Source organism: Palaemon carinicauda, chromosome 18 (assembly GCF_036898095.1).
Source record: "Palaemon carinicauda isolate YSFRI2023 chromosome 18, ASM3689809v2, whole genome shotgun sequence".
Classification (NCBI taxonomy): Eukaryota; Metazoa; Arthropoda; class Malacostraca; order Decapoda; family Palaemonidae; genus Palaemon; species Palaemon carinicauda.
The window spans coordinates 34,890,331-34,903,190 of NC_090742.1; the positions used below are offsets into that span (position 1 = coordinate 34,890,331).

General features: G+C 45.8%; 1 protein-coding gene across 3 annotated transcripts in view; it reads right to left on the minus strand.

Moving 5' to 3' along the window:
• The window catches only part of LOC137657767 (thiamine pyrophosphokinase 1), a 360,313-nt gene that overhangs the window by 25,609 nt on the left and 321,844 nt on the right, over nt 1-12,860 (minus strand). For all 3 annotated transcript variants that reach the window (XM_068392266.1, XM_068392265.1, XM_068392264.1), the window contains one exon: nt 3,699-3,779. In XM_068392266.1, the coding sequence (XP_068248367.1) occupies nt 3,699-3,779 (81 nt within the window). The remainder of the gene's footprint in view (nt 1-3,698; nt 3,780-12,860) is intronic.

Genomic DNA, 12,860 nt, shown 5'->3' on the forward strand with positions numbered 1-12,860 from the left:
AGAAGAAATATACGAATCCGTAAGGTCAATATTGAACCCGGATTGAAATATTTTCTTCAAAGCAGACTTAATCGTGGTAATAGTACTGGCCGCTAGACCCCCTTCAAACAAAGTTCTGAAGAAGGTAACCGCCAGATTGGCAGTCATCACCTGAACATCTGAGTCTTTCAAAAACTTCGCTAACTTCTTAACAGCAGAATCATATTGCCGAAGGGTGGAATCTCCCTTGTCCGACTCCAGAAACAATGTGTTAAGAGGATCAATATCAGCATCCTTTTGTGCCGCAAATTTCATGAAGTCCATAAAGTTAGGGAACTCAGAATTCTTGAGGAAGCTGACACATTGCGAGTTTGTACTGTCTGCGTTAATTTCGGCTTGGGGATCCGCCGAGGACGGAGTCCCAATTCCGCCAAGAGAGGAAACCACTTGCTTTTTGGCCAATTGGGGGCCACTAGAGCAATCCGTCCCTTGAAAGTCCTGAGTCTGTCCAGAACCTTCATCAGTATGTTTATAGGAGGAAACACGTATATCACCCGCCAGGTGTTCCAATCGATGGACATGGCGTCCACGGCATAGGCCAGAGGATCCAGGTTGGGGGCTACATAACATTGAATCTTGTTATTTAAACCCGTAGAGAATAGATCCACTTGAAGACCCGGAACTTTCTGGCAAATCCAACGGAATGACTCTTGGTTCAGGGACCATTCCGACTCCAGCGGGGTCGTTTGTGAAAGTGAATCGGCGATGACGTTCCTGATGCCCGCCAGGTGAGCTGCTGACAATTGCCAATGGTTCCTTGTTGCCAATGAAAATATTGCAATCATCACCTCATTTATGTGACCTGATACGGAACCTCTCCTGTTGATGCAGTGAACTCACCGCGCTGTCTAGGATTAGTCTGATATGTTGATTTTTCAAAGTCAAGAACACTGCCAAGGCCTCTAGAATATTGATGTGAAATTGACGGAAAGTCACTGACCACAAACCCTGGACCTTTTCGAATGGGGAGTAACCCGCCCAACCCCTTAGGGAGGCGTCCATATGGACTACCAATGCCGGCGGAGGGAAATGAGGAGGCACCGACTTTGCCAAGTTCTTGACCTTCGTCCAAGGGAGAAATTTTTTCCTTAGGATAGACGGAATCCGAGAAACCTTGTCTCGACTCTGGTTGTTTGCCCTGGACCTCCAAACCCGATTGATGTCCTTTAGTTTGGCTTTCAGCAGAACGTCTGTGACGGAAGCACATAATCATAAATATTCGGAGCGCACGGGAACAATGACTGATTAACCGTGAACCAGTCCGCCAGCCCCGGAGAAAGAAACGTAACTTGACCTTCTTGCCATCGGAACACTCACCGGAGGGGGTGTAACAAGGTAAGGGACGAGTGAACCGGGCACAAACATTGAGACTCCGTAGGCCCCGGTAAGCCTGATTCATTACATTAGAATTATACCAAAATGACTAAGACAAGACAGGAAGAGAAAATAGATATATCAACGTAGCGCCGGAATACATGCGTTACTCCGGCGTACTATAGTAAATATTTTTACCAGTAAACACACGCTCCGTCTAAGCCCCTCTCCCAGACCAACCATCCATAAAATTACGTAAATAAATATTGGATAAATAATGGATCAGAACAGAGTAGAATATCTGAATCCGATCAAAGAATCATAGCTACCATTTTATAGATACGATTCTCAAACTATCCTGGCCCTCCCGGAATGGAAGGATAACAAAGATGGAGTACCAGGGAATGGGGGAGGGGGCGAGGTACAAGGCGAGGAGCACACTCAGTCCTGCATGCCTGGCGGCCAACCATGACAAGACAAGGAGGGAGCGCCACCCGTGTCGACGCACGGAGTGTATGAGCCAGCATCCCATTTTCTTTAAAAACACATTTCGGGTGATTCCCAAATTCTATAAGAACACGTGACCGAAGCCTACCACCAGATGTAGGGGATGGCGAAAGGCCTATAGGGGGAGAGGGCACCCAAGGGGAGAGACTGGCTTGAAATCATGTGACCAGTGTGGCTGGGGGTGGGTGGGACCACCCCACGAAACACAAAGGAAAGACCTGATGAGGCGGTAGGCATATGGCTTCCCGCGAAAGCACGCAAATAACCATAACAGGAAAAATAATAATGTGGCAGACATGATATACAATTAAATAGGCTATAACGACATAATGAGTAAAAAGGGGGGAGGAACACGGCGTAAAAGTAACGTATAGCCTAACCCTCCAAAGACGGGTAGATGCCGACCTGGACAGGGAAAACTACACTACTCTAAACAAAAAGTAGCCCTCCAAAACCGGGTAAAATACCGACCTGGACAGGTAGTCCCTAAAAAAATTAAAACCGTGTTCCGATTACCCGTAAAATACTCCATATGATAAGTTAACTAAGACATATAATAGATAAATCGAAGAGGAAGCTCACGTGGTAGGCTACTGACCGAAGCCGTGTACTGCCCGGTTAGGTAGGTAACGAACCGAGCATCCAAAAGCCTAAATAACTGTCAATAACCATCCCAAATTACTGTATAAGATGTCTAAAACAACTAAATGAGACCACAATTAGTATGAGGAACTAATTTAAGGTCGGCCAAAACAAAGAGATCAGGAGGTAGCGACACCAAAATGGCCGCCAATATCCCCTTAAAGGAAGGGATCATGCAAAGCGGCTGAGACTAAAAACAAACAGAATAAAAAATTAACGTGTCGCTACCAAGAATTATCAAAAAAGACAATTATAATTCTCAACTTGGGAGCAGCGGTCTCTAAAACGTCTGACATCTTAACAAACACCGAAACACAATAGCTACGAAAACAACATGTCAAATCTCACTGGTGCTAGATAAGGAATGAGGGTAGAAGCGTGGGTAGCGGTAGGGTTGGTGGTGGGGGTAGTCGTAGTAGAGGGCAGTAGTTGGGTGTAGAATGGCACCTCGTAGTATCGGGGGATTTTGAGGAAGGAGAGGACTAATTGGTAAAGGACCTCTGGTAGTGGTTCTAACACGCCCCAGTTACTATACCGACACTCTTTTAGAGTGAGCAAGCTGGGTTTATTCCTTGCAACTTTTTCTCTGGTATTTTTAGCAGTATTTATACCTTAGAAATGGTGCTTTAAGGAGCATTTCACGGAGCGACACAGGTCGAGCCCAGAAATTACAGTATAAATATATAAAAACATGAATAAGTTAACAGAGGAAAGTCAAAGACAAGAAAAAAAGTGGGCAAAGAGAGAGAGAGACGAACGTCTACTCTCGCCGAGCCAAAAGTAAAAAGTGATTAGACAACACGGGTGTGTGTGTGTGTGTGTGTGTGTGTGTGTGTGTGTGTGAGCTGGATAGTCAGCTACCCCTCCTACTCACCGACCCCTAACTAGCGGTAGGGTAGTTACACCTTGCTAAATGTCTTATGGCTAGTTTTACAGCTTCGCCAAAAGTATAATCCCTATAAATAGTGAAAGGGTTTGTATTTAGTGTCAGAACAAATAAAGTTTTAAATATTGTATTTTGTAAAAATCTTTATGCAAATAATACTTTAACAAAGAATACTGTACATAGCTTTCATCATATGGAGCTAAATGGAATACTCAAGACATATAACATGTCTTACGGAATTCAGTTAAAATCTTGAAACAATATACAGTATTTGAGCCCTTTCACTGCATTATGAAAAAAATTGGCTTACCTTATATAGAGTGGAAAGATTTGCAATAACATGATCAAATCTCTCATTACAAACTGCAGCCAGCACAACAATGTGTTTCAGCTGAAAGATAATTTTAATCAGGGTAATTTATCTCTCAAATGTGCTTCAATGAATACTATAATACAATTTATAAGAGTGTACAGCAAAATGCATGACTGTTAAAGAGCTTAAGCCCTTAACATTTTGGAACTTTCCAACTTATTCTCAGAAAAAAATTAATACTGTAGATAGATTTGGTAATCTTACAAAATACTGTGCTGATGAATAATATATCAAAAGAAAACCCTCCTTCCTGAAATAAGAAGTGTTGAGGGACTTAGGAAAATTCAGTACATATTTCAGAATTGAATTTCTATTACATGAAAAAATTATCGGAAAAAATATTTTACAACAGCTGTAAAATATCATATAGATTTTAATCAAAATATCTCAAACACTACTCTAGTATCAAAGTTTGCCGGATGGAATTACTTTTTTATCTACTGTTTCACTTGAGAGAGAGAGAGAGAGAGAGAGAGAGAGAGAGAGAGAGAGAGAGAGAGAGAGAGAGAGAGAGAGAGAGAGAGAGAGAGCATGGGCATATGTGGATGTATGGCTACACAATGTTTTATCATGATAAAATGTTATTTTGATAATAAAATAAATTTTTGAATATACTTACCCGGTGATTATATAAGCTGCAGCTCTGCTGCTCGACAGAAAACTCTACGGAAAAAATCCGCCAGCGATCGCTATGCAGGTAGGGGGTGTACTTCAACAGCGCCATCTGTCGTGCAGGTACTCAGTACTCATTGTAAACAAAGAACTCAATTTTCTCCTCGGTCCACTGCGTCTCTATTGGGGAGGAAGGGAGGGTCCTTTAATATATAATCACCGGGTAAGTATATTCAAAAATTTATTTTATTATCAAAATAACATTTTTCAATATTTAACTTAGCCGGTGATTATATAAGCTGATTCACACCCAGGGGGGTGGGTAGAGACCAGCAATAAATGTTTACATTATTATGAACTAAGGATTTTTTATTTCATTTTAGAAGTTATCAAAATAACAAAAATAAAATAAATAAGTACCTGGTAAGGAAGTCGACTTGAACAATTACTCTGCCTTTTTAAGTACGTCTTCCTTACGGAGCCTCGCGATCCTCTTAGGATGCTGAGCGACCCCTAGGATCTGAAGTATGAAGGGTTGCAACCCATACCACAGGACCTCATCAAAACCTCTAATCTAGGCGCTTCTCAAGAAAAGAATTTGACCACCCGCCAAATCAACCAGGATGCGAAAGGCTTCTTAGCCTTCCGGACAACCCAAAAACAACAATAAAAACATTTCAAGAGAAAGATTAAAAAGGTTATGGAATTAGGGGATTGTAGTGGTTGAGCCCTCACCCACTACTGCACTCGCTGCTACGAATGGTCCCAGGGTGTAGCAGTTCTCGTAAAGAGACTGGACATCTTTAAGATAAAAAGACGCAAACACTGACTTGCTTCTCCAATAGGTTGCGTCCATTATACTTTGCAGAGATCTATTTTGTTTAAAGGCCACTGAAGTTGCGACAGCTCTAACTTCATGTGTCCTTACCTTCAGCAAAGCTTGGTCTTCCTCACTCAGATGGGAATGAGCTTCTCGTATTAACAGTCTGATAAAATAGGATAAAGCATTCTTTGACATAGGCAAAGATGGTTTCTTAACTGAACACCATAAAGCTTCTGACTGTCCTCGTAAAGGTTTAGTTCGTCTTAAATAGAACTTAAGAGCTCTCACAGGGCATAAGACTCTTTCTAGTTCATTTCCAACCATATTCGATAGGCTTGGAATATCGAACGATTTCGGCCAAGGACGAGAAGGTAGCTCGTTTTTAGCTAGAAAACCAAGTTGTAGAGAACATGTAGCCGTTTCAGATGAAAATCCGATGTTCCTGCTGAAGGCGTGAATCTCACTGACTCTTTTAGCTGTGGCTAAGCAAACCAGGAAAAGAGTCTTTAAAGTGAGATCTTTAAAGGAGGCTGATTGTAGCGGCTCGAACCTTTCTGACATGAGGAATCTTAGTACCACGTCTAAATTCCAACCAGGTGTAGCCAAACGACGCTCCTTCGTGGTCTCAAAAGACTTAAGGAGGTCCTGTAGATCTTTGTTGTTGGAAAGATCTAAGCCTCTGTGACGGAAGACTGATGCCAACATGCTTCTGTAACCCTTGATAGTGGGAGCTGAAAGAGATCGTTCTTTCCTCAGGTATAAAAGGAAGTCAGCTATTTGAGTTACAGAGGTACTGGTCGAGGATACAGATACTGACTTGCACCAGTTACGGAAGACTTCCCACTTCGATTGGTAGACTCTAAGGGTGGATGTCCTCCTTGCTCTAGCAATCGCCCTGGCTGCCTCCTTCGAAAAGCCTCTAGCTCTCGAGAGTCTTTCGATAGTCTGAAGGCAGTCAGACGAAGAGCGTGGAGGCCTTGGTGTACCTTCTTTACGTGTGGCTGACGTAGAAGGTCCACCCTTAGAGGAAGAGATCTGGGAACGTCCACTAGCCATCGAAGTACCTCGGTGAACCATTCTCTCGCGGGCCAGAGGGGAGCAACTAACGTCAACCTTGTCCCTTCGTGAGAGGCGAACTTCTGCAGTACCTTGTTGACAATCTTGAACGGGGGGAATGCATATAGGTCTAGATGTGACCAATCTAGGAGAAAGGCATCTATATGAACTGCTGCTGGGTCCGGGATTGGTGAGCAATATATTGGGAGCCTCTTGGTCATCGAGGTTGCGAAGAGATCTATGGTAGGCTGGCCCCATGTGGCCCAAAGTCTCTTGCACACATCCTTGTGTAGGGTCCATTCTGTTGGAATGATTTGTCCCTTCCGACTGAGGCAATCTGCCATGACATTCAAGTTGCCTTGGATGAACCTCGTTACTAGTGAAATGTTTAGATCTTTTGACCAGGTGAGGAGGTCCCTTGCGATCTCGTACAACGTCATAGAGTGTGTCCCTCCTTGCTTGGAGATGTACGCCAAAGCCGTGGTGTTGTCCGAGTTCACCTCCACCACTTTGCCTTGAAGGAGAGACTTGAAGCTTTTCAAGGCCAGATGAACTGCCAGTAGCTCCTTGCAGTTGATATGCATTGTTCTTTGACTCGAGTTCCAAGTTCCCGAGCATTCCCGACCGTCTAATGTCGCGCCCCAGCCCGTGTCCGATGCGTCCGAGAAGAGAACGTGGTTGGGAGTCTGAACAGCCAGGGGCAGACCCTCTCTGAGGCTGATACTGTCCTTCCACCAAGTCAGGGAAGACTTCATCTTCTCGGAAATGGGGATCGAGACCGCTTCTAGCGTCTTGTCCTTTTCCCAGTAAACAGCTAGGTGATATTGAAGAGGACGGAGGTGTAGTCTTCCTAACGATACGAACTGTTCCAGGGATGATAGTGTCCCTATCAGACTCATCCACTGCCTGACTGAACATCGTTCCTTCTTCAGCATGTTCTGGATGCATAACTGGGCTTGACTTGTTCTGGGGGCCGACGGAAAAGCCCGAAAAGCTAGACTGTGAATCTCCATCCCTAAATACACAATAGTTTGGGATGGGACCACTTGAGACTTTTCCATATTGACCAGGAGACCCAATTCCTTGGTCAGATCTAGAGTCCACTTTAGATCCTTCAGACAGCGACGACTGGAAGAAGCTCTTAGAAGCCAGTCGTCCAAATAGAGGGAGGCTCTGATGTCCGCTAAATGAAGGAATTTGGCTACATTCCTCATCAGCCTCGTAAACACAAGAGGAGCTGTGCTTAGGCCAAAGCACAGGGCTTGAAACTGGTAGACAACCTTTTCGTAAACGAATCTCAGAAAAGGTTGGGAGTCTGGGTGGATGGGGACGTGAAAGTATGCGTCCCTTAGGTCTAAAGAGACCATCCAGTCTTCCCTTCTGACCGCTGCTAGAACGGACTTTGTGGTCTCCATGGCGAACGTCTGCTTTATGACAAAGACATTCAGCGCACTGACGTCTAGCACCGGCCTCCACCCTCCTGTCTTCTTTGCCACTAAGAAGAGACGGTTGTAGAAGCCCGGGGTTTGATGGTCCAGGACTTTGACTACCGCTCCCTTTTCTAGTAAGAGAGACACCTCCTGTTTCAATGCTCGTCTCTTGTCTTCCTCTCTGTACCTGGGAGAGAGATCGATGGGAGACGTTGCTAGAGGGGGTTTTCGTACAAACGGGATCTTGTACCCCTCTCTGAGCAACTTCACAGATTGTGCATCTGCGCCTCTCTTCTCCCAGGTCTGCCAGAAGTTCTTGAGTCTGGCTCCCACTGCTGTCTGAAGAAGCTGGCAGTCAGACTCTGCCTTTAAAGGACTTGGTTCCTTTCTTCTTCCCACGTCTCCCTTCGGCACGAGCACCTCCTCTGCTGGAGGCTCTGCCACGAAAGGGCGGAATAAATCGGGACGCTGGAGTGTCCATCCTTGGTCTAGTTGACAAGGTAGGCAAAGGGGTGGCTTTGCGGGCAGAGGACGCAACCAGGTCATGGGTGTCCTTCTGTATCAAAGAAGCAGCAATCTCCTTAATCAAGTCCTCTGGAAAAAGGCACTTAGATAGAGGAGCAAACAGAAGTTCGGATCTTTGACAAGGTGTCACTCCAGCTGACAGGAAAGAGCAAAGGTTCTCACGCTTCTTGAGGACTCCGGATACGAACGATGCAGCAAGCTCACTAGACCCGTCACGTATGGCCTTGTCCATGCAGGACATGAGGAGCAAGGAAGTTTCCTTCTCTGACGGAGAGATCTTCCTGCTTAAAGCTCCCAGACACCAGTCTAAAAAGTTGAAGACCTCAAAGGCTCTAAATAACCCTTTCAAAAGGTGGTCTAGGTCCGAAGATGACCAACATATTTTCGAGCGTCTCATGGCTAGCCTGCGGGGAGAGTCTACCAGACTTGAGATGTCGCCCTGGGCAGAGGCAGGAACTCCCAAGCCGAGAACTTCTCCCGTGGCATACCAGACGCTCGATTTAGAAGAGAGTTTAGCAGGGGGAAACATAAAGGCTGTCTTCCCTAGACTCTTTTTGGACTGCATCCAATCTCCTATCACTCGTAAAGCTCTCTTGAACGAGCGTGCGAGGACGAGTCTAGTAAAGGCAGGCGAGGATGACGGCATACCTAATACAAACTCTGACGGAGGAGAGCGCGGAGCCACAGACACAAACTGGTCCGGAAACATCTCTTTGAACAGAGCTAGAACTTTTCTAAAGTCCAAAGAGGGTTGCGTGGACTTAGGCTCGTCAAGGTCCGAATGTGGTTCATCAACGTGAGCGGCACCATCATCATCCGAAAGTCCATCATCCGAGTATTGAGGAGGAAGCGGCAATGGAGTAGGTAACGGCTGGTTAGCCGCGTCCGGTCGCACGGGTGCACGCGTGACTGAACCGGACGCAACGTCATGGAACTGTTGCCCAGTCTGTGAGCTGGCAACAACCATAGCAGCGCGGGGACGCACAGCGTCTACTCCAGACTGTGTAGCCTGATGCGGGTGAGCAGTGGCAACCACACTGGGTTGCGGAGGTTGACGCACCGCGTCAAAACAAAACAACTCTGACTGTTGTTGTATCTCGCGAACGTCAACGGAAGGCTCCGTGCATCGCCGAACGTCAACATGCGGCTGGCAGGGTACACTGGAACGCATGGGTGGCGGAACTCTCTCAACTGGAGTGCGCAAGAAGGTTGCCTCAGCGTCCACAGGACGCACAACCGAGTGTGTGGTTGGTTGTAGGCAAGAGGCTGGTGCAGCAGCAACCTTCTCCGCACGAAAGTCCTGCATCAGAGACGTTAATTGTGACTGCATGGTCTGCAGCAAAGACCACTTGGGGTCTACAGGAGCAGGTGCGGCAACAGACGGTGTAACTGTCTGCGGCGGTACCGCTTTGCCTCTCTTAGGAGGTGAGCAGTCATCGGAAGACTGCAGCGAGTCCGAACTGACCCAGTGGCTACAACTGGGCCGTTGGACTTGCGCGGAAGGGACCGACTTGCGCTTAAGCGGTCGTGAGACCTTGGTCCATGGTTTCTTGCGAGAAACCTCTTCCGCAGACGAGGAATAAATGGGCTCTCTCGTCTTTGAGTGGGTGGGGCGATCTTGGGTAGATACGCCCGAAACCACGGAGGGAACGTCTGTTCGCTGATTAAAGCCTCTCGAACCCATTGGTCGTACGACATTGCTTATCCCCTGGACTTGGGAGCTTGCAAGAGGTCCCGGACTAGGAGGACGACAGGCACGAACAGACGAACCCTCAAGCGCAACACTATCCACAACACTATCACTCACTTTACCACTTCCCACTGCACTTTTACACTTCAGCTCCTTGACGTCCGCCATGAGCTGGTTACGGTCACTAGCCAGGGACTCAACTCTCTCACCCAGAGCTTGGATGGCACGCATCATGTCAGCCATCGAAGGTTCCTGAGTGCCAGAAGGGGGATCGGGAGCAACCACTACAGGGGAAGGAATAGGTTGTGGGGCATGAGGAGAGGAAAAATCAACAGAACGAGATGAACTTCTGACTCTATCTCTCTCTAGCCTACGTGTATATTTTTGGAATTCGATAAAATCGAATTCCGAAAGCCCAACGCATTCCTCACATCGATCTTCCAATTGACAGGTATTATCCCGACAATTGGAACAAACGGTGTGAGGATCAATAGAGGCCTTCGGAAGACGCCTTGAACAGTCCCTAGCATTACACTTCCTGAATTTTGGGACTTGAGAAGGGTCAGCCATTTTGAATTGGTCAAAGGGGAATTCAAAAACTATCCAAAGTCATCAACAAATAATCCGATATCAAAAAAAGAATGCAAGGATTTATTGAAGAGAAAGCCTGCACAGCGAAAGCTTAAAACTAGAATAGTGTACTTCACCAAATAGTTGTGAAAACAAATCCAGTTAGCAACAGCGAATTAGTAGGTCTTGCCGGTAGCACGACAGAGAGAAAATTGAGTTCTTTGTTTACAATGAGTACTGAGTACCTGCACGACAGATGGCGCTGTTGAAGTACACCCCCTACCTGCATAGCGATCGCTGGCGGATTTTTTCCGTAGAGTTTTCTGTCGAGCAGCAGAGCTGCAGCTTATATAATCACCGGCTAAGTTAAATATTGAAAATAGTCTTTTCATACGTACAGTAAAGTAAACCATTCCATATTCTAAATAAAATGTATTTACTGTGTTATACACTACAGTGCACTTTACCCAGCAGAACATTACACTACTAATTTACAAACAAATGTTTCGGTAGAGTAAAATGTTATTTTCATTAGTAAAATAAATTTTTGAATATACTTACCCGATAATCATGTAGCTGTCAACTCCGTTGCCCGACAGAATTCTACGGAAGGAATACGCCAGCGATCGCTATACAAGAGGGGGGTGTACTCACAAGCGCCACCTGTGGCCAGGTACTGCAGTACTTCTTGTTGACACCTCCTCAATTTTTCCTCGGTCCACTGGTTCTATGGGGAGGAAGGGTGGGTCAATTAAATCATGATTATCGGGTAAGTATATTCAAAAATTTATTTTACTAATGAAAATAACATTTTTCAATATTAATCTTACCCGATAATCATGTAGCTGATTCACACCCAGGGAGGTGGGTGAAAACCAGTGTACATGTATATCAAGAAGCTAAGTATCCCGTATTTCATATTATCAGTTATTCAAAATAACAATGAAATTATAAGTACCTGGTAAGGAAGTCGACTTGAGCCATTACTCTGCCTTAAATAAGTTCGTCTTCCTTACTGAGCGCAGCGTTCCTCTTAGGAGGCTGAACAACTCTAAGGTGCTGAAGTATCAAGGGCTGCAACCCATACTAAAGGACCTCATCACAACCTTTAACCTCGGCGCTTCTCAAGAAAGAATTGACCACCCGCCAAATCAACAAGGATGTGGAAGGCTTCTTAGCCGACCGTACAACCCATAAAAAGTATTCAAGAGAAAGGTTAAAAGGTTATGGGATTATGGGAATGTAGTGGCTGAGCCCCCGCCTACTACTGCATTCGTTGCTACGAATGGTCCCAGGGTGTAGCAGTACTCGTAAAGAGACTGGACATCTTTGAGATAGAATGATGCGAACACTGACTTGCTTCTCCAATAGGTTGCATCCATAACACTCTGCAGAGAACGGTTCTGTTTGAAGGCCACTGAAGTAGCCACAGCTCTCACTTCATGTGTCCTTACCTTCAGCAAAGCAAGGTCTTCTTCCTTCAGATGAGAATGTGCTTCCCTAATCAGAAGCCTGAATAGTAAGAAACTGAGTTCTTAGACCTTGGAAAAGAAGGCTTCTTGATAGCACACCATAAGGCTTCTGATTGTCCTCGTAAAGGTTAAGACCTTTTTAGATAGTACCTAAGAGCTCTAACTGGGCAAAGTACTCTCTCCAGTTCATTCCCCACCAAGTTGGACAGGCTTGGGATCTCGAACGACTTAGGCCAAGGACGTGAAGGAAGCTCGTTTAGCAAAAACCGAGCTGCAAGGAACATGTAGCCGTTTCAGATGTGAAAACTATGATCCTGCTGAAGGCGTGGATCTCACTTACTCTTTTAGCTGTTGTCAAGCACACGAGGAAAAGAGTTTTTAATGTGAGGTCCTAAAAAGAGGCTGATTGGAGAGGTTCAAATCTTGATGACATAAGGAACCTTAGGACCACGTCTAGATTCCAGCCTGGAGTGGACAACCGACGTTCCTTTGAGGTCTCAAAAGACCTAGGGAGGTCCTGTAGATCTTTGTTGGTGGAAAGATCCAAGCCTCTGTGGCGGAAAACCGCTGCCAACATACTTCTGTAACCCTTGATCGTAGGAGCTGAAAGGGATCTTACTTTCCTTAGATGTAACAGGAAGTCAGCAATCTGGGTTACAGTGGTACTGGTTGAGGAAACTGCATTGGTCTTGTACCAGCTTCGGAAGACTTCCCCTTGAGACTGATAGACTCTGAGAGTGGATGTTCTCCTTGCTCTGGCAATCGCTCTGGCTGCCTCCTTCGAAAAGCCCCTAGCTCTTGAGAGTCTTTCGAAAGTCTGAAGGCAGTCAGACGAAGAGCGTGGAGGTTTGGGTGTACCTTCTTTACGTGAGGTTGACGTAGAAGGTTCACTCCTAGAGGAAGAGTCCTGGGAATGTCGAC